Here is a 26838-nt window from a genome sequence, read left to right on the forward strand (position 1 = left end):
ATATAAATACTTATATACTTAGAAAACATCCATGACTCAGGAACAAATATCTGTGCTCATCACACAAATAAATGCCCTTACCGGGATTCGAACCCGGGACCGCGGCGTAGCAGGCAGGCAGGCAGTATGTTTGTTCCTCGATATCTCCGTCGTTACTAGATCGATTTTGAAAAATTTTTTTTTGATTGAATGTATATGCATACAGATTGGTCCCTTTTTTCTCAGAACCCAGTTCTGATGACGGGATCCTGGAGAAATCGAGGGAACTCCTCAAATCTGAAAGGCATACATATGGTGATTTTTGTGTTTTTAAAGGAACAGCATGCATTTACGTACGGAACAGTGACATTTGGTGCAGTGGAACTCCTGATGATGGTCAGAATAGAACTCCTCAAATCTGAACGGCACACTTATAGTGACTTTGGTATTTTTATAAGAACAGCATGCACTTACGTCCAGAACAGTGATATTTGGTGCAGTGGAATTGCTGATGATGGTCAGAACGGAACTCCTTAAATCTGAACGGCACACTTTTGGTGACTTTGGTATTTTTATAAGAACAGCATGCACTTACGTCCAGAACAGTGACATTTGGTGCAGTGGAACTGCTGATGAAGAGTGAGCCGCCCCTGGTTAGAGTTCCGTTCTGATAATCATTCTCATCTGTAAGTACTTCAGAATCATCCAGATTTCAAAATTGGTTCAGAAATGACGGAGATATCGAATAACAAACATTAAAAAATATACAGACGTATTGATAACATAATCCAACATTCATCACCAGAACCCCAAAGGAAGGCGGTTTTTTTTTCTTAAAAATTATTTAAGCGGAGATAGTCGAAGGGATGGAGAGTGACATAGGCTCCTTTTTGTCTCTTTCTAACGTGAGCGAAGCCGCGGGCAAAAGCTAGTACGTAAGTGTTTTCACATTATCCGATCCGATATCTGATGTAAGGACCGATATCCCACACATTTAAGCCGCCATCTTTGATTTTTGCCTTTGAAATCCTTCTGACATCTGATATCGGATCGGATAATGTGAAAACGCTATAAGGTTCTTGTGGAAAATCATGTACTGTCTTTATGAATAAGTACATGTGCACTAACGACTGACAATCACTGAGTCACACGCATGGCCGTCACGAAAATGCAGATTTAATGAAGTAAGCTAATCTATCAATATTCAATAGTCCTGCATATTGCTAGTTCTTTCCCTGATAGGAAGTGCTGCAACAATTAAATTTGCAGTTTTTGTTGAAGCTTTACAAATGGGTGCACTTTTAATTTTTAGTCGAGGTTTACCATGGAACTGTCTCAAAGAAAATTCTTGCTAGAACGGAATGAGACGGGCCGATGTGATTTTCCATAAAAGTGACACGTGATCTCCGGGCTAACTCGGGACACCTTCTATAGAAAATTAGAAATTGACACATCAGTTCGTTCTGTCTCTTTCTTAATGCGGGGTTTATGTCCTGCCCCGTTCTAGCACAAGACTTCCTACGGGATTTACAGGATGAGATGCCAACTTTAAAACATTTGCGAATCCCAAAGAACATTACGTCAATCAAAATCGAATCAACCCGCTCCCACGGCCGACGAATCGTGAACATGCACAATTCATGGTCGTCGGCATTCTACAACACAACAGATACAGCTCCAATGACTTACACATGAAGATAGTAAGAAGTTCAAACTTTGCATGGAGTTAAAGCGTTTTTGAAATAGCAGCAATGTCTGGAAGGTGGACAAGGAAGGAGTGAAATGACACTTAGAATGCGTGCTTAGTTGCTTAGCTTCCGTGTGTTAGCTCTCCTAAATAGGAGACCTTATACGTGTTGACTGCAGTTTTAAGTAGGTGTAATTTTGTAGTGTAAAACCATCTAAGTATAAGCCTGTTTGGTCTGAATTTGTCCATGATAAAGCCTGGCTTGTTGTTTAATTAAGATTAACACAGGAGGAGGAGTGGTCGCAACAGTGCCAGTATATTGCTCGCGATATAGATTTATCATCTTTTTTCCTATCAGACGTTATTTAATTAGGGGGAGACGGGTATATCGCGCCGTTTCTGTGCTGTTTGATATGTCAGTTGTAAGGGACCGAATAAAACTGAACCATAAGACCTAATGATCTTGATAACTATGTTCTAATATAACATTTTAGTTAAAAAATATCTGTAAACTTATCAAGTTCTTCAATCCACCCACCGTATTATTCATGATCGTCATTAAAAGTGCGTTAAGTATTATAATTAACTTAGTATGTTTTCATTGAAATTATTTGCAATTTATATCGGCTTGGCAAAAAGGTGTCACATTGAGAAAATTGTCGTCATTATGAATGTTGTCACTGTATTGTAGGCTGTTGTACTCTGTTCTGCTTTTAACCTAGTTCAATATGCAAATCGTCGTATAATTTGCCTTAAATATTTATTAATTTGAACACAATGGTTGACCCGGTTAGAGTGAACGAACTCATGAATGCAGTTTGCTTTGCATTTGCCAAAATTAATTATACCAATATCTATCATCCATTGAAAATATGTAAATGTGTTTAAATTATATGATTTGAACTGATCGAAATCGGATACTTTACGTAACCTACGTCATTAGTATTTTTTTTGTTTAAATAAATCATTCTTTGGAAATCTCTTTAAACGTGTCTGTAACCTGTGAACAAAATGTCTGAATCACTAATATTATTATTAGATACGATTAATTAGCCATTAATGAATACAACTCCTTTGTTATCAAGAAATAAATGAAACACAGCCAATTATCATAAATTTCTCGAAGCCTTAAATAAACTGGGCTCATTGAAATCGATACGTGCCGGCGCGTACGCATAGAAATGTGATTAAGGTGAAATACCCCATAATGGACGGTGATGCCATTATGGACAAAAAAACACAAATCCTTAAAAATAAGTATCTAAAATTAGTTTCTAAAAACTGACGGCTATGTACCATAAACTAGAGTTGTAGAGCTGTTTCATTTTGAAGTTTCAATTAATTCGGTTATTTCTGAAGGATTTGGCGACAAGATAAAATTCATCAGTTTACTGAAAAAATATCAAGACGAATTCTTAGTAATGTTGCTAAGAGAGTTGAGTTCATGTAAAAAATACTAAAAAAATAATACTCGGTGTAAACTTGAATGCGATTTACTTACTGCATTAGGCATGAGATAAGGTATAAAACATACTAGTTTGCTGCTCCAAAGATATAAAGAAATGGCGTTATTTTGCGACTGTCCATTACTGGAACCGAAAAACTGCCTACCTCCTATGATGGACAAGGAACAATTTACAAAACCAAAATTTACAAGAAACAATCCTATGTTAAAATAACTCAAACTAATTGCATTTATGGTATATAATATTGACTCATTGAGTATCAGTTGGCTTTAAAAGTAAAATTTTAAACTTATTTCACTGTCCATAATGGGGGATCCATTACTGGAGAACTGCCGTCCATAATTGGAGAAAAAACACCTATTTTTAATTTTTTTACTATGAAGAAACCAATAGGAGTATCCATACTGCAATACGCTTGAAATGTAAAAGAAGGATTGGACATTCAAGATTTAACACGCTTAGCGGTAGAATTTTTACATTTATGAGTGAAATATCAAAAAGAGGCGAAAATTTTTCTTAAACTGTCCATGATTGGGTCCGTTACCTTACGCGGTGCGCAAGCGCAAATAGAGACTGTTTGCTCGCCTGTAGAAAGTACCTAGGCTTCTGTCATCAGTAGGTGAACCTAATGAACAAGGCTCGGAAAACGCCTGTCATTTTGAAATTACTTTTTAAGCATGATTTAAGACCCATTTATACGTATGAGTCGGAATTTTTCGTAGTTTAGAGCTGTTATAGGGCATATTTTGACATACTTACTTACGGAAGTATCTATGTTATACGGGACACGGTGAAAATTACTGAATGAATGGGCGTTTTTTGAGCGTAGGTACTTTAGGAGTAGGGATAACTACCTATCGATAGGGGAACTGTCGATAAATATCTTGTCTTGAAATACGACGTTACTGCGATGTTTCCTACTCCTACTAATCTCTTATTGGTCTCTGTTTCGCCCAAAGGTTAGCTGGTAGACAATGACTTCTGGCATTAAGTTCGCTTTTTTATTTTTTACTGTGCAATAAAGTTTAAATAAATAAATCTATGATCCGGCACTTCGGTAATCCGAAATCGGGCAATAAAATCAGTACTTTAATCAGTTTTATTAGTACGTTTTTGTTTCACGACACTTTTTTGACACAAGCATACCGACCATCCTTTTATCGTATCTAGAGCTAATATCTTATTTATCTTAATGTTCTTTATGAGGATAGTTATTTATAATGGAATATAACTTAAAATAACACGAACAAGGAATATGCATTTAAAGAGCACTTACTGATGAGGAAGTGAAAATGTAATTAAAAAGCTTTACAATAAATTTATTTTATAGTCATGTAAACTTATTATAGCCCCTAATAACCCTAGCTTCGTTGAGCTCTGGCAGCTATACACACTGACGGGAACACAACTTCACAGCAATAAATATGAGTAGGGTCTAATGTTATTTGGCTGCGGTATTCTGTAAGGTGGAGATATTTACTTTCCCAGCTAGGCTCTGGTGACTCTGCTCTAAATTTGGAATTCCATCTGCTGAGGTCTTATAAAATAAACTGTAAATAGATATCACACACGAAAGAAAAAACGATTAAGCCCACTAAGGACACACATTATCACCTAATAAGTTACTAACTGAGGGGATCAAACCTAGAACCTAGCCTTATCAGAAATAACATACACTAGAGAATTTTCTTCGGGTAGGTACTACGGCGGGCGGGTGGGTGGTCTAGTGGTAAGGACGTTAGCCGCGTAAGGTGACGACCCGTGTTCGAACCCCAGCTCGGCCACCAGCGGGCTTAGTCGCTTACTAAGAGTATACGAAATACAATAATTTGATTTGTTGTTGTGTATGGGTGAAATTGTCAAAGCTGAGGTTCTTAATTGTTTTAAGGTGTGTCGCGACTTCGCGAGGTGGCAGCAAATGCACCGTGACCACAAAACTTTGACAATACGCATTTATGTACATTCTTTTTGATATGAAATGTTAATGATAATCAGTAAAACCCGTACTAGAAGTGTTAATGAGAGATTGCGCCCGCATTAGTCGCTGAGTAACTACATAATTACGAGCATGCGATATGAGAAGCGCTCAATGCATATTGTCACGCTACGTTTACCCGTGATTTGTATGTACACATAATATGAATAAATATATAAATGTATCATGTAAAATATATGTAATATTTATGTAAATAACTACATTATATTTTAAAAAGTTGAAAGTTATTGTTTATTGGAAGTTAATATGTTTTAATTAAAATGTACCTAATAGGAACTCGATACCTACCTAGAGTCATTGTTTAGATTAGAAGAGGTCATATTCGTGTCTAGGATGGCGTGAGAGATGTCTGAATTGAATAGTCACAAAATTTGCACCAAATAACTGTACCTAAACTGTACCTAACTGTACCTATGGCGAAGAAAACTGTACCTCAAGCAATTAAACATTAAATACATTACGTCAGCTTGGCGCGCATAGCCGTGTATCGCCCCAACGTGTGGGAACTATGTTCTGGGGCATAATGTCAATAAAATGTACCTAAACTGTACCTCATTAAACTGCCAATAATAAAATTTCAGTTTCAATTCGTGACTATTCAGACATCTCTCACGCCATCCTGACAGACACTAATATTCAATTCACGAGTAATTATGACGCGTATCTCAGACATCTTCTCCCTCAACCTTCATTCGAGAAAGTAGTGACCCGATCAACGATGTAAATATTACGTATCAATCCATAGATTCATGTCGACGTATTACTGATACTGACAGTATTTTCTATTGTTCACGAGTAAACCTAGTTTTTAACCCCCGACGCAAAAACGACGGGGTGTTAATAAGTTTGACGTGTCAGTCTGTCTGTCGGTCTGTTTGTCTGTCTGTCTGTGTGTGTGTCTGTCTGTGGCATCGTAGCTCCCGAATGGATGAACCGATTTAGATTTAGTTTACTTAGCTCATATAACCCGGCAACCTTCAAATCAAGAGTGAACAGGCATCTTCTGGGCGAGCTCACTCCATCGTAGGCCACGTCTTTGCCTTTGGCTAGTCTGTGGTCAAGAGTAAGCCCATTTATAATTTAAAAAAAAAAAAGTTTTTTTTTGTCTGAAAGCTGAGTTAGTCGGGAGTGTTGTTAGCCATGTTTCATGAAAATCGGTCTACTATGTCGCGGTCGGGGGTTTTTTTTAAAAATTTTAATTACCAATTCCAACCAACATTACTGCATATTTGGTGAGAAGGAAAATTACCTAGCTTAATTGAAAATTTGAACGTTCCACATAGGCTAAGCTAACCACTAAACTTATCACTTTTCTGCTCATTACTGTACTCGTAAACTCCATAGCACCCATTGTTCCCGTCATTCTCTTATAAACCGTAACTGTGTGGCTTTCCTTTACAAAAGGGTCATTATACATCGGCATTATGGGCAATAATAACCAAGAATCTTGGTTTAAAATTGATTAAATAAAAATGTAATCATAAATAGGTAGAAAACTAACATTAAATAAAGAATCAAAGAGATCATCATCCCCCTTTCGTTATCCCGGCATTTTCCACGGCTCATGGGAGCCTGGGGTCCGCTTTGGCAAATAATCCCAAGATTTGGCGTAGGCACTAGTTTTTACGAAAGTGACTGCCATCTGACCTTCCAACCCGAAGGGTAACTAGGCCTTATTGGAACTAATCCGGTTTCCTCACGATGTTTTCCTTCACCGAAAAACGACTGGCAAATATCAAATGACATTTCGCACATAAGTTCCGAAAAACTCATTGGTAGAGCCGGGTTCAAACACGCGACCTCCGGATCGAAAGTCGCACGATCTTACCGCTAGGTCACCAGCGCTTATTATGTTTCACTATGGGTCTCAATAACCATTTTATTAAAATAAGAGTTCTAAATGATTCACGGTTATTATAAAAAAGGTCTAGTTTGCCCGTGAAGCACATGGACCCTTCTGACAAGGAAAGTCACAAATAAACAGTAGCACTAAAATTCCCGGAATGAGAAAGTTACCGGCGAATGTCGGTAAATGCGCCCCGGGCCGTTTGCATACAGAGTTAAACATTATTGAGAAATAGTGAATACGGTAAATATTCAATAAGCAAGCAAAGATGTAATCGGTTGCAGAGAAAAGTGACCCCCAGCATAGAAGTTTGTATGCAAAGATGCTAAGAGGATTGTATTACTGACTGTACTTACTGCAGGACCTCACATTATTAAATTACATAGATAAACTCCCGCCAACAGCCCTGAATTCCCAAACGGGGTAAGCAGAGCACATGAAACTGCTCAAGTTTCCGTGTGACATGAATTGAAGGGGTAGTAAATCGTAATAAACGTAAGGTAAGGAGAAACAAATAGATATAACCCGCCGGCAACCTTCAAAGCAAGGGTGAACAGCTTGCGTAATGCGTAACCGAATGCACAAACGCTCAGCACGAAACGAAACGCTCGGTCGCTCGTAGATATCTATCTCTATCGCTCTTGCGTATTGGCGCGATAGAGCCAGACTACCTTTTGCGGCGTTTCGTTTTCGTTTTGCGTCGTAGATATGCCATTTAGCTACGGGGCCAGGCATCTTTCGGGCGAGCACACACCATCCTAGGCCACGTCTTTGCCTTTGGCTAGTCTGTGGCCAAGAGTAAGAACATTCAAATTAAAAAATATATACTACGTATGTGCACTCCATGTATGTAACAATGCTAATGCATACATCATACAATTATAGTACAACATTACGCTGTTGTTTTGGTTCGAACAATAACACCTACATACAGTGCGATAGTGCCATGTTGCCAACTAAAGTGCTATGCAGATTGTATGAAGTAAACTTACTTGATGCAACTTATTATACGAAGGTTTATTTTTATGCTCGTTATTTTAATTTTACAATAATATATTTGAAATATAGTGCTTATAATTATTAAATATAAAACTTTTTAAAAATATTTTTTGATACAAAATCATACTTCATTGATTTGGAACAATGCGTTTTATCGGACCGACATCCGACATTATCGGAAGCGTTTATCGGGTGTAGGATGTCGGTCCGACACCCGATATCGGATCGGATAATGTGAAAACGGCCTAACAGAGAAGGCGAGAGGAAGTAGATTAGCATGATATGGGCATGTAATGCGGAGGGATGAAAGCAATGTTATAAAACGAGTGGTAAATATGAAGGTGGATGGGTATAATGGTAGTGGAAGGCCTAAGAAAAGATGGATGGAATGTGTGAACAATGATATGAGAGTGAAAGGTAAATAGTTTGGAAATGATGGCTGATAGAGAGGATGAAGGAAGATGATCTGCTGCGCCGACCCCAAATAATCGGAAAAGGGCAAGGGAAATGATGATTTCTTCTTCATACTTAAGAACTGTGCTCTTGTCGGTGGAGCAATTTAACTCGTACGGTCCTTTGCCAACTACTTAACTGTTCTGGTATGACATGACCTGAACCTAAAACTAAATAAAAAATTATCCGCGATTTATAAGGAACTAACATTGCTAAAAAAATTTCAAGAAAAGAATACAAAAATTACATACTATTACCATGGCGTTACTATATCGAGTAAAGTTTTCTTAAAACATCAAAAATTCGTGGCAGAGACCCTGGGAGTCATAATTGCTATAATTTTATTATTGTGACTTCCCTTGCGTAAACTTCTTACACTAGTACAACAATCTCAGCATACCTCGATTATCGTGAGAAACTACCATTTACAATTTGTGGGTGAAATTGTATGGTTGGTGAGAACGGAATTTGAGAACTGTGGACAGTTTTAGTTGGCTACGAGTATACAGATGTTGCAGATAATGAGATAAAGTAGGTTGTCTTGTCGTCACTCCTTGCGTTATCCCGGTATTTTCCATGACTCGTGGGAGCCTGGGGTCCGTTTTGACAAGCTATCCGCGTAGGTAGTTTTACGAAACGACATCTGTGCTGCCCTTTTTGTTGCATTTATTGTTAAATCTTAGAAAGTCAAATTTGGTTTCAACAGCCACCCTTTCGGCCAAAATTTTAAGTAAGGCAACTGATTTAGAATAATGTTTTAGATTGACCAAGGTTTTTGAGGCATTGTACCTAAGGATCTTAGAAAGTCAAATTTGGTTTCAGCAAAATTTTAAGTAAGGCAACTTAATAACTAGATTGACCAATTTTGAGGCATTGTCAGCATTTCCTTGTATTGCAGTGCTCAAATTGATGATATTTTGCGCGAGGAAGTCGCCAGTTCGTTCACCATCAGCAAAAACCTTTTTTGCACTTGGAGTTCATAGACAAGTTTCAACGCCAGAGGAGAGGAACAAAATGATAATCTTGTGTTGGTTAGGTACGCACACTAAATGATTAGGCTCAGGTCTCAGGTGTTTTTTCTCTAAAAATCGTTAGCCACTTTAGTCTATTATCTCTATTATAGACTCCTTTATTGAAATGCGTTACCAGAAATTAATGTGCAACTGCATCGTGACCGTGAGATTCAGCTGTCGCAATTCGAGCGGCCGACTTGGCACGGATGGATAAGCGGGCATGGATTACAAATAACTCACTGTAAATTACTTTGTATTAAATAAATAGCGAGGTACATTTAAGTGCTGTTAAGCAGCCGCAATTGCACGTTATTTAAAATGTTCAGAGACGGCTGCGTAAAAATAGTGCCTACGCCAAATCTTGGGATTAGTTGTCAAAGCGGACCCCAGGCTCCCTTGAGGCGAGGATGATGATGTAGTCGGCTTCGAAATCTTTGAAGTCTTCGTCTTCTATTCGTCGGGAAATGGTATGTGCGGAAAGAGAAGAGAAAGCCTCCGCCACACATAAAGCGTTTTGATAGCGTAGCGGCAGCGGAGCGGAGCTCGCAATCCGCGTTCGTGAGTTCCAGCCGGCGTCCGCTGGGCGCAACGCCAGCGTTCGTCCGGCGCACCGCTATCATTGCGCTCCGCTGACGCTCCGCTGACGCTCCGCTGAAGCTCCGCCTACGCTCTCAAAACGCGCATGTGTGACCGAGCTTTAATAGAACGTTTGGGTTTCCATAGATATCACAACTTTTGTCTCTCAGAATAGACTCTAAAATCGTTACTGGTTGAATAGGTTTAGTTCAAAATACTACCACTACATACTTAATTCACAAACAATAAGGACTTTAAGAAACTCAAATGTACTGTATTTTTAACCACCTCTTTCCTTTTGAGTTATTTAAATGCCTCTTTACTTTGAGTTATTGAAATGCCTTGTTTATTTCTTTTCCCCTCACTAGCTCGGAAACACGTGTTTTGTCCTTTAATACCAGCGGGTAAAAACGCATTTTATCCACTAGTGGGTAAAGTAATTTGACCTTGAATAAAGTCAAATTAACTGCTTTAAAATTGATAAAAGTAGGTGAATCCTAATTAAGATGATTTACCACCTGTGGAACTACTGGAACCAGTGATAAACGCATTTTTTTGCGTTGTAGTTTCCTCGCTATAGTGAGGGGAAAAGTTTTGTGTTACACTCGGGTGCAAATGTATTTTACTTCTCGTGTGTTAAAAAACTCGCAAGTTCAGGATTCTATTCTCGAACCACTCGCTTCGCTCGTGGTTCAACTATAGAATCCTTTCACTTGCTCGTTTTTCAATACCACACTCGGCGTTAAAATACAACTTTGCCCCCTTGTATAACAAATAACTATTGTCTTTCAACCAAGTAAACCAGTTCGATGGCTATTTTTTGACCAGTTACATTTTTAACCCCCGACGCAAAAACGACGGGGTGTTATAAGTTTGACGTGTCTGTCTGTGTGTATGTCTGTCTGTCTGTCTATCTGTATGTCTGTTTGTCTGTCTGTCTGTCTGTCTGTTTGTCTGTCTGTCTGTGTGTGTGTCTGTCTGTGGCATCGTAGCTCCCGAACGGATGAACCGATTTCGATTTAGCTTTTTTTGTTTGAAAGCTGAGTTAGTCGGGAGTGTTCTTAGCCATTGTTTCATGAAAATCGGTCCACTATGTCGCCGTCGGGGTTTTTTTCAAAATTTTAATTTTTACCAACAATTAACAACCATGCAGCCAGCACGCACATTCCAATTGCCGTTTATAATGCAAATGTTGTATCGGTTTCAAGAAAGATTACATAAAAACCATTGATTTATATTAGTTCGAAAGGACGTGGCACACGGGCACCAATAACGGTGTCCGAACAGTGGTGTCAGTAACTTCACGTGCAGTCTATGCGACCGCGCGTGATGTAGGTATCAACCAATTGCGTTGCACTTCATAATTCATAATCTTTATTTGCTTTTAAAAAGGGTTAACATAACAGGTGTTACATAATTTCCGTGTCCCAACTTTTTAGCCGGTTACATATGCCATTCGCAATCCACAGGTTTGTAAAACTTGCGCATTATTGATTTGACATTATGCGTCAAAGCACGCGTCATAGTGAATGAAACGAGAATGTTCAATCAAAATTATATGAACTGCCCTATCCTTTACTTTTGAAATCTTTGACAAAAAGCCAGGAAAAAGTAAGATTCAATAAGGAAACCGGGCACCATCGATCTTACACTGCGGTCTGCAGGTTGAGCAATGTGTTACGTGTGCTGCACCGATATTGACGTGTTATGTCGCGTGTGCAGTCATTGCAGGCATATGGGTTTCTTAAAGCTAACCGCTGTTATGCGACATTATTGTGGTTTAAATTAGGTTGATCTATCTACTTATATTATAAGATCAGGTAATTCTAGAGGACGCGTATCGTGCTTTGTATATATTTATGTTAAAAAAAGTATTTTTAGAGAAATGCAACTAATTACGAAGAAGCTGTCTCTCAGGTCGTAACGTCTCATTTTGCGATAATAAAAAATTGCTTCTCGAGAAAAATGTATAGTTAGACTAAATTTAATCTAAACTTTCGTGAGATATATTCAAATTTTTAATGAAACTACGGTTGTAGTTACTCCTAAATTGGCCTGAAATATGTCGCAGCAGTAACGATATAATAGCGTGAGGAACATGCTATTAGGATCCTATAACTTTTATACTCCCTATGCAAAGCCGGGCGGGTCAATGTTTTTTGTAGTCCTGTATTATAGGTATAGGTATGTATGTACGTATACAGATTAGAAAGTGAACAAAACTTAAATGCAGGATATGGCTTGTAACAGGAACATACTCGTAAAGACTGCCTGCAATTAATTGCTATGATAATCAGGCATCGCCATTTAATAAGGCATTTTGCAACGAGCGACGTAAAACGTTTATGGAGGTATTCAGAAACCAGGCATGCTTTGTTTCTTTAGGTATTATCGTGTAATAAAAGCATTTTGCAAGATTATTTTCTTAGTATGCTTGGTCACGCTGACGCTACTATGCCTTATACCTCTGCCACACTATGCTCTTCGCGCTGCCGCGATGTTGCCCTCTCCGGCCACAGACTGCCCTACTCGCGCGATAATCGCACTAGGTTGTTGCCGGCCCTTTGACTCGCGCCAAAAACTCGACAAAATAGGGAGCGGTGGGCATGACGAAGAGCATCACGAGCGGTATGACGAGTAGCGCGGCCACACTATGCCTCTGCCTACTTCCCTCGCTACTTCCCACGCCGCTCGTCGAGTGTGTGGCTGAGGTATTATGCGCTAGGCATGTCATTGAATATGGTAAACAATACTATTGGTGCCATCGATCGCCTCGTTTTTATTACCGCACCTCTTGCCAAAGGATCGCAGTTTATCCCCACTTTTTAGAATCATCAACAATAAGTGAGCATCTCGCTGTTAGAATGCAGAATGTGGAATGAGCTACCTCCTGAGGTTACAATAGGCGGGAGACTTGAACCATTTCATTCATAGCATGCCAAAATGAAATTGTTTATTGTATCAGCAATCCAATGACCTAAAGATGCCTATTTGGACATGACACACAAGCGCGGATCCAGCTTTATGCCCAGGGGGGGGTCACGTGGTAAAGGCCCGGGGCCCCAGGGGGGGTCACGTGGTCTATGGCCAACTTAGGCTCCAGGGGGGGTCATGACCCCCATGACCCCCCCCCCCTGGATCCGCGCATGATGACACATGCATGATAATAACAAATAAATATTTTCATTTTGATACTTTTATTAATGTGCTGGTTCAAGTCTCCCACCTGGGGGCCGATTTTTGAATCTCGGCCATTCGATTTCGTGAAATTAATTCAATAATATCTGTACTACTAGCGATTTAAATTCTACTAACAGAATCTAAAAGGAGTGGTCATTGTCATTACCATTAGTTTTAAAATTACTAGCGGTCCTTTTTCAAAAATAGCATAACTTCGTTTTCCACAGACTTTCGAACGGCGAATTCGTGCGTTCGAAATTCAAAAATCGATCCCCCGGTCAAGTCTCCTGGATTCCCCCTTTTAGGGTTGTCACAGGCTCGTACCATCGCCGGAGTGGGTATATTGGGTAGGGCCAATAGTTATCTCCCCGGACGAGATACTTTAGAGGGGTAAAAATAGGCGAGTCCCGAGAAACATAGCACGTAACTGAATTACCTCACTAAACACTCACCTACTACCTCAACAAATAGGGTTATCAGGCTCGGAAAAGTTGAAGTGGGTCCTCCGATGTTACTTATGTCCATGTCTGAGAGAACCCCTGACCCCTGGTTTGCTGTAAAAAAAATAGTGAACTAATGATTGTTTTTCGTTAATTCCAGGTGGAGACAGGTCGAGAAGAACTGAAGAAGGAGCGGGAGATCATGCAGCTGGTAGCAGGGCTGCAGCTGGGACCTGACGAGGTGGACCGGAGAGAAGTGCCGCCCCACCTGCTCAGAGCGAGACACGCACCTAGGTAGGCACACAATAAAACATTTTTCCCCTCACTAGCTCGGAAACACGTGTTTTGTCCGTTAAATTCGACACGCAGTAAGGATATGAAAATCAGTTTAAAGAACCAAAAATGATAAAACCTTAATAACTAAAACGAGAAAGGGACAGCGAAGCAATTGTGACTGGGGGACAAATTTTAATTACTCGATTTTTTTCCATGTTTTACATTTTAGGTATTATTATATAGGGCACGCGTTTTCAGTGGGTAAATTATTATGATGTCAGAAAGCATTAAACTTGGTATGCACATAGCTTTGACGTTCATAAGAATAAATAGAAGTAGAAACACGCCGAGGAGTCAATCTCTTCCCTCCACTATTATATCCCATTTTTAGCGTTTTAAAATTTTCACGGAAACTATTAAAGGTTTTGATAAGTAAATATTACGAGTAGGTACTTACCAGAAATATGTCTAGGAGAAGTACCATGAAATTCTCTACAATATTTCCATTTTAAGTATATTACTAACAGTCGGTAGTGTTACCCCTACTCATCCCACTAGTAGTTAAACACAAATATTATGCGGGGGACTTAAGCATAATTTGAAAATGATGAGTTAAAGCTATATACCTTAAAAGACAGTATTGTAGAAAAAATTTATGGAGAATATACTTTTCCTAAATATCGTGATTATAGCTTTCACGGTTTTCATGACAATATAAAAAAACTGAAGATAAGATATTTGAGGAAAACATCGACACTTCGGCGTCTGCGTACTTTTATTTTTTTCTGTTAAGTGTTTGTAAGTTATCTATATACATGTCAAGTCTCATGCTTCTTGTCACACCCTATCCGACTAGCTCAAGTTAAGAACCAGGACTATGGATACATATTCACTTCAAAGTGGTTCCCTCCAAAATAACAAAAAAAAATACCATTCTTAACTAGATATTTCTAAAACAGCGCGGCTACATCTAGAACTTTTCAAACAAAATGTTTGTCCATGTCAAAGGGAAGCCGAGTGTGAGGTTTGAGTGTCATTATTATCAGTAAAAATCACCGTTATTGTGCCGCCCACAAGTCATTATTATTACCTTTGTCTTCTCATGCGACGTTAATTCTACTAACTTCTTAGATAAAAACTAATAACTCGATAGTTCAAATACATTTCCTTAATTTGAAAGATATTTATGAAATAAAACTGTGGAAACTGAGTGTCACCCGTTGACCACGGACGCTGTAAAGTGTTCGAAACGTCGGGATGAATAGTAAATTCAGGATACGCAATATAATCCGTTTCCATAGTTATCTATTTATCTATTTAATTAATGTATATCGTCGCTTAGCACCCATAGTACAAGCTTTGCTTAGTTTGGGGCTAAGTCGATCTGTGTAATGTCCCCAATATTTATTTATTTATTTTACAACTATGAGACATAGATATAACTATACTATAGGTGGTATGGTCCCTATAGTAAGGCACCATGAACATTATAAAACAATCAAGTAATAGAACTACTTAATATAGTATTTTTCACACAAACCAATACCCTGTTTAGACTTCTATTGGTTAACCTAGAGACAAATAAAGTCCATTAAACTCTACTTTTCGCAATTGTCTTAAGCAACTTTATTGAAAAAAAAAAAACCAGTAGACTAGTGTACCTGGCGAATTATGGACCTATAGGAATAGGAATACGTTTATAATATTTGTATTGAATATCACCATATTATCTAATCTGTACGAGTAGCCTACAACGTAACGGGAACAAGTACAAAAAATATAGTTAACACGTTATTGATCAAAATAAAACGAGTATGTATAAAACCAATTCGTATTCGTTCGCTAAATTAATATAAATTTTAAATTTCACCTATTTTTTAAATACAAACCGGCACGGCAATAAGTCGATCGGTCCGCCGGCCGCCTCGTGTGTTCAATACCCGAACGGTGCCGAAGTCCGTGCGTCCGGCCGTCCGGCCCCGAACGCCGATTCGGCACTACACGCGCGAACGGCACTACACGGGAACGGACTTCGGCGGGTTCGGGTAGTTCGGACGCTTAGCACCGCCGGGGCTAAGGCGAATATCCAGAGCCCTAGAACCACCATGTATATCGCTTGTTTTTAAATTCGATTTTTTTTCTCGTGTCCATGCATAATAAATGTATTAATTAGTGTGAGAGGACCTTAATCATAACATTAAAGTCATTGTCAAGTGTTTGACGGCACATGTCAAAACAAATAACATTAGGAAGTGGTAAGGGATAATGCCACACACGTGTTCAGCAATTAATTTTTTTTTTTAGTAATTCGATAACCGTAAGAGTTAAGAGGCTAGTTTTTTTAGAGAAATTGATTGTATTTGAACTAAAAAATCTTCTCTTAAAGTTAACGGAATTCAATAAAAACAGGGTGTACAGGTATAGGTTTGGTTCGTTAGGTATCTTCAAATGGCCTTCAACTCTGCACAGAATAGGAGCCCGCTCTGTATTTTGCTTACCACATCATGGGTATGGGTATCACGACTACCTTTACCCACCAGTATATCCCTTGATCGTAAAAGTGTATGGTAAGCGTGATGTTGATGGCAATGATGGCAAATACTTTTGAAGCCTGGTAACCTTAGGAACTGCGGTAACCTTAGGAACTGCCAATCTGCTTGTCAAAAGGCAACGAAACTCGAAAATCGAAATACCTATAGCTAACGTTAAGTTGATAAACATTGTTTCGACCAAGTAAAAACTGAATTGCTACCAGAATAACATTCCTAGGTTTTTATACTAAATTGCACTGATAAAAATCGGCGCAGGATATCGGATTGCAAGAAGTAGCCTTCAAACTGCAACAATCTAACAGGTATTATCTAAATTATCCACCTGATCAGTCTGTGTAATAGCTTGTGTAAAAAAACAATTGGCATTTTCTAAATAATTGGCTTCGTATGAAAAATGGTTTGAGTAGCCACTTTATGGTAATTATTTTATTTAAAATTTTACTATTAAAAAATAGTTTGCATACACATAATAGTAGGCTTGTAATCTTGCTTACTTAATTTTTAAGTTTTAGAAAGTCTCGAAAAAAATATCTTCATTCCTCTAACTAAAGTAACCACATTATAAATAAACCATTGTTTGCAATAATGCTAAATACTTTTTTATTATTATCCTCCTACCATCAACAATATTATTTGTCGAAAATAACTTGTACCAACGAAAATGGAGGGTTAACCCACCATTTTATATGGAATTTGATAGATGACAGCTCACTAACCCTGAGTTAAGTGGTTGGTACAAGTGGGCCTGATATATCCTAGCTATGTCGTATTTAAAACTAATTTTTGACATAAAATCTCTACAGATTTCTTCTTCACGTAAAATGTACTTTATTATCTATTAATAATTATAAGTCACTGCTTTGCGTGGGACCCCGCGTAACCTGTTGCTTAGATCGCCTATAATACGAGGAATGTGGTCAACTCCGTCGTTCTGTTTGCCATAACGGTAACCTACAGATGATGTCAAATTCTACTCTTGGTGTCTTTAGAAAATATGTGCAATGACTTATTGTATAACACATACATACAATCATACATACAATCACGCCTGTATCCCATAAAGGGGTAGGCAGAGCACATGAACTAATCAAGTTTCAGTGCCACTCTTGGCAAAAAGAGGTTGAAAGAAAACTAAAATTGTGACATTGCAGTGACAGGTATTGTATAATACTTGTAAAATAAGTCGATACATTCAGGCGGTATATTTTTTGTTCAGGACTTTGATACCTTATCCTGAGATCATGAAATTAAATGGACTGTTGTGAAATGAAACAAAACTGAGATTAATGAAAACAGATTTTCATACTCAGGCTTAGTGAGACTCGCTAAATATTAATTTTGTTGATAAAATAAAATATTACACGACATAGGTCATAGTGTGGCATAGTATTAGTATTAGTAATGTGCTGACTTCCTTACATTTACTGAGCTAGTTGACCTATGTTATTGTTGTGTGAATGTTTTTCTTCAACAACTAAATAGTTATATATGAATATGTATGTAGGTATGTGGGTAGCTTTTGCACATTGTAATTTTTCCTCAGTCACCCGTTGAGCTCAGAGACCACGAACGCTGTAGTGTTCGAAACGTCGGGATAAATTGTAAATTCATTATACACGATTTAATCCGTTTTCATAGTTTTTATTTCATGAGTAACTATCGCGGTAACTGAAGACAATATTAACTAAATGGTTACAAATAATAATTATCATCAATATAATCTGGTCCAGGCAGGCAATTATGGTCGCGCGATAAATGATAAAACATCTGGCCGTCCCTATAATCGCACTTACTAATAGTGCGACAGGGACGGCCTGATATTTTATCGTCTATCGCGCGACCATGCTACCCGTGCTGTACTAGCTTTAGCCCGCGGCTTCGCTTGCGTTAGAAAGAGACAAAAGTAGCATATGTCACTCTCCATCCCTTCAACTATCTCCACTTAAAAAACATGTCAATCCGTCGCTCCGTTTGGCCGTGAAAGACGGACAAACAAACAAACACAAATTATCTTTGGTGAAACAACGAATTCTTCCACTTCAGATTATAGAGTAACCAGCTTTTCCCATTTATAATAAACTAGCTTTTGACCGCGGCTTCGCACGCGTAAGAAAGAGACAAAAAGTAGCCTATGTCACTCTCCATCCCTTCAACTAAATCCCCTTAAATAATCACGTCAATTCGTCGCTCCGGTTTTGCCGTGAAAGACGGACAAACAAACAGACACACACCCTTTCCCATTTGTAATATTAGTATGGATTTGACATTATTATTTATATTTAAATAATTATATATGTATAGCCCAATTTCGTCGGTAACAGCGTGTTATGTAATGGCGTCGTTGGGGAACAATCGTCTGTCACGCCGTGAAAGTGCGTTCGATTCCCAGGATTATATAAACTTTTTGTATTTTTTTGGATATAAATTTCGTTTTTTTTATTGACTGAGCAAGAATGGAGAGCCGAAGGTATCAATTTTGTCTTAGAGAACATATTGATATTTTTATTGTCATTTTGATTTTCTATTTATTAAGTTGAGATATAAAACACAACTTTTAATACCCTCGCTAAATATAATATTTTATCGAAATCACTCCTTAGATAAAAAAAGTCCACTTGAGTTTTTAAAGCATTACGTTACTCAGTTAACTATTGCATTTTCATTTACTAATTTAAGATTTCAAAAGCGATTTGAATACCCTTGCTCCATCAAAAATAAACAATTAGAAAAAAAAATCATTCGTATCGTAGTTTAGAAACTAAAATTTATCTATACTTTTTGGATTTTTTTTTAAATATCAGATTAGGATAATTATGTTAGAAATTCTGAGTTCGACGAACAAAAAATAGTGTCACATAGTGTTGTGTTCCTGCCGGTGAGTAAGGCTGCCAGAGCTCAACGAGGGTGCGGGGTGCTGACGACGGGAGGACTTTTTTTTTTTTTTTTTAATTAGCCTCTTTTGTGTCCCACTGCTGGGCAAAGGCCTCCCCTCGCTTTCTCCACTCGACCCTGTTGTTGGCATTTTCCCACCATTTCGGGTAGAATGCGTCCAGGTCGTCCCGCCATCTCCTTTTTGGTCTGCCTGCACCCTGCACGGGAGGACTTACGGAACTAATTTGTTCCGTCTATTGTCCTTTGAGTCGTCGGCAACCCAAACCCTCCTTTGAACTTGTACACTCCTTTTTGCTGTGCATACGCAGCAAAGGGGAGTGTACAAGTTTCTAATGGGGCGGCAACGCGCAAGCGACACTCTTCGAGTTGCAGGCGTCCATAGGTTACGGTGACCGCTTTCCATCAGGCGGACCGTATGCTTGTTTGCCACCGACGTAGTATTAAAATTAAGTATGGTTACCGGTTAAATAAAACATTATATAAACCTCTAGGTAGATATTAAATATTATGTTCTGCAAATTCGCGGTGTAACTATAAAACCACATATGTACATATAAAATAATTAAACACCATTTGGGAATATTCTATTGTAAATTGTATAATATAACTATTATGACAACATATCATCCCGCTGAAATTACATATCTTTGTAAATAATAACCTTATTTACCTAATTATAACTTATAACTAATCTTAACGAGAGAGTTTAGGTTTGTAGTTGGCCTACTTAGGTGTAGTACATTCTCGTATGACACCTCATTTAAATAATACGGATCCCTAACAACAGTAACATAAAACCTATGAAAGAGCTCCTATTACATATATCAAACTGAGGACATAAATAAGACACCATATTCAAGAATACCTACTTATTTGAAAATAGGTATCGATTTTCTGAGACATGGTGTAACATTATCTTTTTAGGGTTCCGTAGTCAACTAGGAACCCTTATAGTTTCGCCATGTCTGTCTGTCCGTCCGTCCGCGGATAATCTCAGTAACCGTTAGCACTAGAACGCTGAAATTTGGTACCAATATCAATCACGCCAACAAAGTGCAAAAATAAAAAAATGGAAAAAATGTTTTATTAGGGTACCCCCCCCCCCCTACATGTAAAGTGGGGGCTGATATTTTTTTCATTCCAACCCCAACGTGTGATATATTGTTGGATAGGTATTTAAAAATGAATAAGGGTTTACTAAAATCGTTTTTTGATAATATTAATATTTTCGGAAATAATCGCTCCTAAACGAAAAAAAAGTGCATCCCCCTCTAACTTTTGAACCATATTTTTAAAAAATATAGAAAAAAATCACAAAAGTAGAACTTTATAAAGACTTTCTAGGAAAATTATTTTGAACTTGATAGGTTCAGTAGTTTTATGAGAAAAATACGGAAAACTACGGAACCCTACACTGAGCGTGTTTTTTATTCAATCCACAGACTATAATTTGAATTAGGAGTATTTTAAGACATTTGTTAGTACAGTCTGACCAAAAAGAGTAGAAATTAAAACCGGCCAAGAGCGTGCCGGGCCACGCTCAGTGTAAGGTTCCGTAGTTTTTCGTATTTTTGTCAAAAACTACTGAACCTATCAAGTTCAAAACAATTTTCCTAGAAAGTCTTTACAAAGTTCTACTTTGGTGATTTTTTTCATATTTTTTAAACATATGGTTCAAAAGTTAGAGGGGGGGGGGGGACGCACTTTTTTTTTCTTTAAGAGCGAGTATTTCCGAAACTATTAATATTATCAAAAAATGATCTTAGTAAACCCTTATTCATTTTTAAATACCTATCCAACAATATATCACACGTTGGGGTTGGAATGAAAAAAAATATCAGCCCCCACTTTGCATGTAGGGGGGGTACCCTAATGAAACATTTTTTCCCATTTTTTATTTTTGCACTTTGTTGGCGTGATTGATATACATATTGGTACCAAATTTCAGCTTTCTAGTGCTTACGGTTACTGAGATTATCCGCGGACGGACGGACGGACGGACGGACGGACAGACAGACATGGCGAAACTATAAGGGTTCCTAGTTGACTACGGAACCCTAAAAAAGTGGCAACATTGTAGTGAACGTCACTAGATGGCGATGGCGATGTAGCCGTTACAAACTGTAACGGCTACATCGCCATCTGAATTCTGCCTTAAGATTTCATAAACAATTTCTCAATTTCATTTCTTCTACATGTGTCTAATCCAATATTATTTCAAATTCCAGATAACACGACCTCACTAGCGACATCTACCGGCGCATCGAAGCACTTTCCACAAGCTAGAGCATACCGGCCGGCACTTACCTCGACATGGTTCCAAGTCTTCCAACGACGACCAAACGTGTGCCGCTCCGTCGAGCCCTAAGTCCGTGGACTAAAGTCGAAACTCCCTTGTACAATGTGGCTGTAAGTTTGTTTTACGGCAGTAGGGTAACGATTGCCAAATCGGTTGGCTGTATCGATTTGGCACGAGTGTATAGTCAGTTGCAGACTAATCTAGGGCCTACCGCGGATTACGTTCGACATGTCGCTTCTTTGCTAATTCATATATATATTTGGCATAGAGGCAAAATGTTAAGCGTGGTTTGCGGTCGGCCTTGATTTGCATAGTATAATGTAAAAAAAGGTCCGAAGGCTGTAGTAAAGTACTGTTAATCGTATACACTTTTTGAAAATTAGAAAACTTTTTTTTTAATTGGTGTTGATGATTAACTATTGTTACGATCGTAACGCCCTCTGGTATCTGCAGCTGACTATACTTATCAGATGTACGTATTGTAAGAGAATAGATTTACAGATTTATTTTTTTATTTCAATGTAGGTAATACTGATTTTGGATCAAAGTATCTATTGAATGTTGAGCAATGTGTACAAATACCTCAGTGAATGGAATTCGCATGACATTATCGGTGACATTTGTAAAAGCCATTATTGTCCAATGTCCATGAATACGGAATCATAATATTATGCTTGCAAGTGAAATGTTTGCCTCACAAATAACAAAAGCTATTTAAAAAACATATTTATCACACTATTCAATTCTGAAATCAGTATTCCTACTTTAGATCTTTTGCGTAAATATGATTTTATATTTTTACATGTGTCAACCAAGGAAATGTTGTAAAATGTTACATTATTTTGTATTTTATCTGTAGTTTGCAACCAACATTGGCTAAAACAGTTGAAATAGATTATATTTGCAACTCAAGGGCTCCAACAGACGTAACCAAATCGCATATGATAGTAATATTCGGTACACTAGCGGCTAGATGGTACAAATTATAAAATTATGTGGCCATAAAGTGAGCCCATTTATGGTAAAAAGAAAAAATCAAACACCGCTACTTATCGATCTCACATAACCCGGCAAATTTCAAATCAGGGGTGAATAGACACCTCCTGGCGAAGTCGCTCCATCGTAGGCCTCCTCGCTTCGCCTAGTCTGTGGATTCTGTGGTCACGAGTAAGCCTATAAAAAATCGCATGCGATTTGTTGCAAGATGAGTGGAGCCCTTTACAAATTAATGAGGAGGCACACTGACGTTTTATCCGGCCAGGCGGCGCCTGTGCAAGTGTCTAGGCATGTCACTGTCATTCATATGTGAGAGAAAGCAAAAAAATATCATCTTCTCGCTCTCACGTATGAAATTTTTCATCTTTGCAATGGACTTCTAAGGTGGTGCCATCTGTAATAACCTTTGAGTGGGCCTTCTCATTGCACACCAATTTTATTGCGCAGATGATGTGCAATACACACGCAAGTTGCAATCGGAACGCAGTTCATCTGTTTTAGTCCTAAATAACTGGCAAAGGGAGCCACTTCGGTAAAAAATAGGATAAATACATTTTTGTACAAAAAGAGAGGGGCATGATGCGTGTACTGTATATATTGTTTGTGTTTCTTAGACATGGCTAACGTGTAAACGAATGGGTCGGTCGCTGACAATATTGAAGTTTCTCTGCAATTGTCTATTTATACTAACTACTTTAATTTTGTTAAATCTTCATCATCCTCCTTGCGTCCCATGGGAGCCTGTGGTCCGCTTTGACAACGAATCCCAAGATTTGGCGTAGGCACTAAGTTTACGAAAGCGACTGCCAGGATCTTACCTCCCAACCCGAAGGTTAACTAGGCCTTAATTAAATCTTATACCTATTACTTACATAGAAAAGTTTTATATTCACATCTACATTAAGTACTCGTAGTTTACATTTTTGGCCATGTCTGAAAATACTAAAGGTAATTAGTACATACTTAAATGTGACATTCCATAAATATTGAAATTTCGTTGTATACCGCATTTGTTATATTGTAATACACTACAACGATATTTTTATGTACTTAGTTATTTTAGAATAGTAATTGTTTATTACAATTATTCATTACTGTTCCCATTTATGGATCATATATTATGTGTTGATTGTCATAAAATTTTCTTAGTTCACCTTATAATGATCAGAATAAAATGTTATTGTTGATACCTGTTAGAATACCCAGCATTGTTTTAACCGTCAAGCTATGTATTATACATTATCTATATAAATACGTAATATGAAATTCCACGCAAAGATATGTCTTACACATATCTACAGCGATACAGGATGATTTTGTATACAATTTATTGTGTCTGTGTTTCATTTTCCAATCCACTTGGATACAAAAATAGTTATGTACCTACTAAAAATATACAAGGTGTCGATAGTCAAGTGACACAAAATATGAAGAAGAAAAAAAACGTGTGATCGACACATATTATATGTTCACGGTAATGAGGAGAATGTGGAACAGTTAAATGTGTAAGATACTATTTGGCATATGGCGAGTTTTTTTGGTAATTTCCTCCTTACCAGCTATTGCCCATTAGTACAAATGTAAAAAGGACGAGCTTATTTTAGTATCCTGCAATCCGATATTGTACTTTAGTATCCACAATATTAATTACATACACTACCTGTGTTTTTCTCACCTTGGTTTTTAAAGCACTAGTAGGTAGTAGCGAATCTTCGTGGATGTCAGCTGCCACTCATATTGGTGGGTTCAGGAATTTCCGCCACTGAAACATAAGGAAAATACCTTAAAAATAGTAACCTAAACTAACCTGACTAAACACTCATTTTTCGAATTTACATTCATTAAGTTGACTGACTAACGCAACGTATCTTAAAATTATTTTCATCTTTTCAGTTTACTTTAAAAATACAGTCGTGTTTATAATTTATTCATTATTTATTTTATTTCTTACATATCAGGAATTGAAGGCCTTAAAAATAAATTGGGCAGTCGTGTGAAAATAGGATGTTGTTTGACATTAGAAACCCGCCGTGTGCCAGACAAACTTTTGTATTGTAAATATTCTTGAATAATCCTTATATAATAAATAAATGTAGAGAATCTGCATTATAGTTTGTCATTTAGGCTATGAGTGCCATCAACGTTATTCGTTGGGTTTTAAAATTAATAATATTTTTAATATCTTGTTACGTTTCTCAATGTATAAAACATTCCATTGTATATATATAGAAATGTTTTAGTAATAAAATCTTTAATCTTTTCAACGAGTAGACAACGATGTATTCAAATCCATATTAAATATAATTTTTATTTAATAAATAAATAGTCGTTAATTAATAAAATTGGCTTTATTCTCCAAAGAGGGCCCACAAAGACCACAGATTACAGGTTTGCCGGACTTATAGCATCCCGGGTGAAAACGGGTGACGTGAAAAAAAAACCCTTGTGTATTTATTTATTTATTTAAAGAAAATACAATTGTACACAAGGCGGACTTAATGCTATAAGGCATTGTCTACCAGTCAACCTTCGGGCAAAACAGAGAAATTCATCATCATCATCATCACCTGCCGTTTCGTTGATCGGATAAGATATGAAAGCTACCCAAACATGTTTAAAACATTATTCTTCGTCTCCTGATTGAAACCTTGCCAGTAAGTACAGTCTGTATCTTTAGGTATGTAAATAAAATGTAAACAAAATGTACTCTCAAAAGGCTCCTTATACCACTTGAGGGTAAATTAAAATATTACACGACCAAAGAAGGTTAAAGACAGTTCGCTCAGTGTACCTCGTACCTCGATTTTTTAGCGCCACCTATTAAATACTATCGTAACTACACTGATGATGCCTACAATTTTTTTTAAATGTGTATTGACGTGACATCATGATTTTAAAACAAATAAATATGTCATTTGTTCTTACAAAAAATAAAAACACCCAAAAATATTTGGGGAAATGATTTTGGCCACTTTACGGCCGCGAAACAGCGCCACCTAGTTTTAAGTCTAAAAGGACATACATTTCAGGGGTACGCTTTTTTGTATAGGCTTTGTCAGTCCAGTGTTAAGTCGTTCTTGGTTTACGTTATTTTAAATACCTAAAATTATAGATACTGTAAGTTAAAAAATCGTTTACCATATTGCAGTGCAATGACCGTCAGCTGGTTGCATGACAGACTATCATGAAATTTTGATGAGTTTATTGAAGCCGTTAACGCTTCAATCCATTTTAAATTCAGTTTTGCGTGGTAAGTATGTAAACAAATGAAGAAAATTAAAATTACAGATACAGATTCGTCCAGCGTAACAACGTGCTTGGGTACGTACGACGAGAGATGTCCCCGTATGGATTCCCTTATTCTGTGGGTTAGATATACTCAGCGTGCTTACAATGCCCTGCGCATCTAAAACAATACATTGCTTAGGATTTGTTGAGAGTCGCCTTCATTGGACCTGCAAAGTCGCGTCGACTTATGAAATTTATACCAATGGTCTAATCAAGGAAACTTATGGAAATCGACAAAAAATAATTTTTAATTAAATATTTTTTATACAAATTTTATAATTAAAAAATAATTATCTAAACATGATTAAGCTTTTCGTATGTACTAGTTAATTTAGCGACCCGCCCCGGCTTCGCATGGGTACTATACCTACATGTAAACCTTCCTCTAGAATCACTCTATTTATTAAAAAAACCCCATCAAAATCCGTTGCGTAGTTTTAAAGATTTAAGCTAGGAACATGCGCACGGATGACGTAATTCTAAAAAAATCGACCGATTGGACCGGAATCTGGATGATAAAATCTACAGGTGGTCCTTTGATAGCAACTATCGTATCACGGACAAATAAAAATATTGAAAAAATAGAGAAATCGAAATGCCTGGAAACTGGTTGTTTTAAATTTGCTCATTAATAAATGTTTGAGCAATATACGTCAACATACAAATTCAATCGCATAATATGTTTATACTTTCGTGATTTTATTCCTTTGGTTTTAACTTCAACAGCGCTCGATAATATGACTTGGACGCGTTATTTGAATTTGGAAGCGAGGCGCGATCTAAGCGATTTAGGGGTAACCCAGTTTCTTAAACACCTTGTACCTTACTGAATCGAATACGATTTGATTTTGAAATATAAGTGGTCCAATAAAACGCTGGTATGATGTTTGAATCCTCTAA

General features: G+C 37.6%; 1 protein-coding gene across 1 annotated transcript in view; it reads left to right on the forward strand.

Annotated features, from left to right (window-relative positions):
- The window catches only part of LOC125236404, a 73748-nt gene extending 49351 nt beyond the window's left edge, over positions 1–24397 (forward strand). The window contains exons 2-3 of the mRNA XM_048143194.1: positions 13796–13929; positions 21584–24397. Coding sequence (XP_047999151.1) covers positions 13796–13929; positions 21584–21587 — 138 coding nt within the window. The 3' untranslated portion in view covers positions 21588–24397. The remainder of the gene's footprint in view (positions 1–13795; positions 13930–21583) is intronic.
- Positions 24398–26838: the final 2441 nt, after the last annotated feature.

The sequence above is a fragment of the Leguminivora glycinivorella genome, chromosome 19 (genome assembly GCF_023078275.1).
Source record: "Leguminivora glycinivorella isolate SPB_JAAS2020 chromosome 19, LegGlyc_1.1, whole genome shotgun sequence".
Classification (NCBI taxonomy): Eukaryota; Metazoa; Arthropoda; class Insecta; order Lepidoptera; family Tortricidae; genus Leguminivora; species Leguminivora glycinivorella.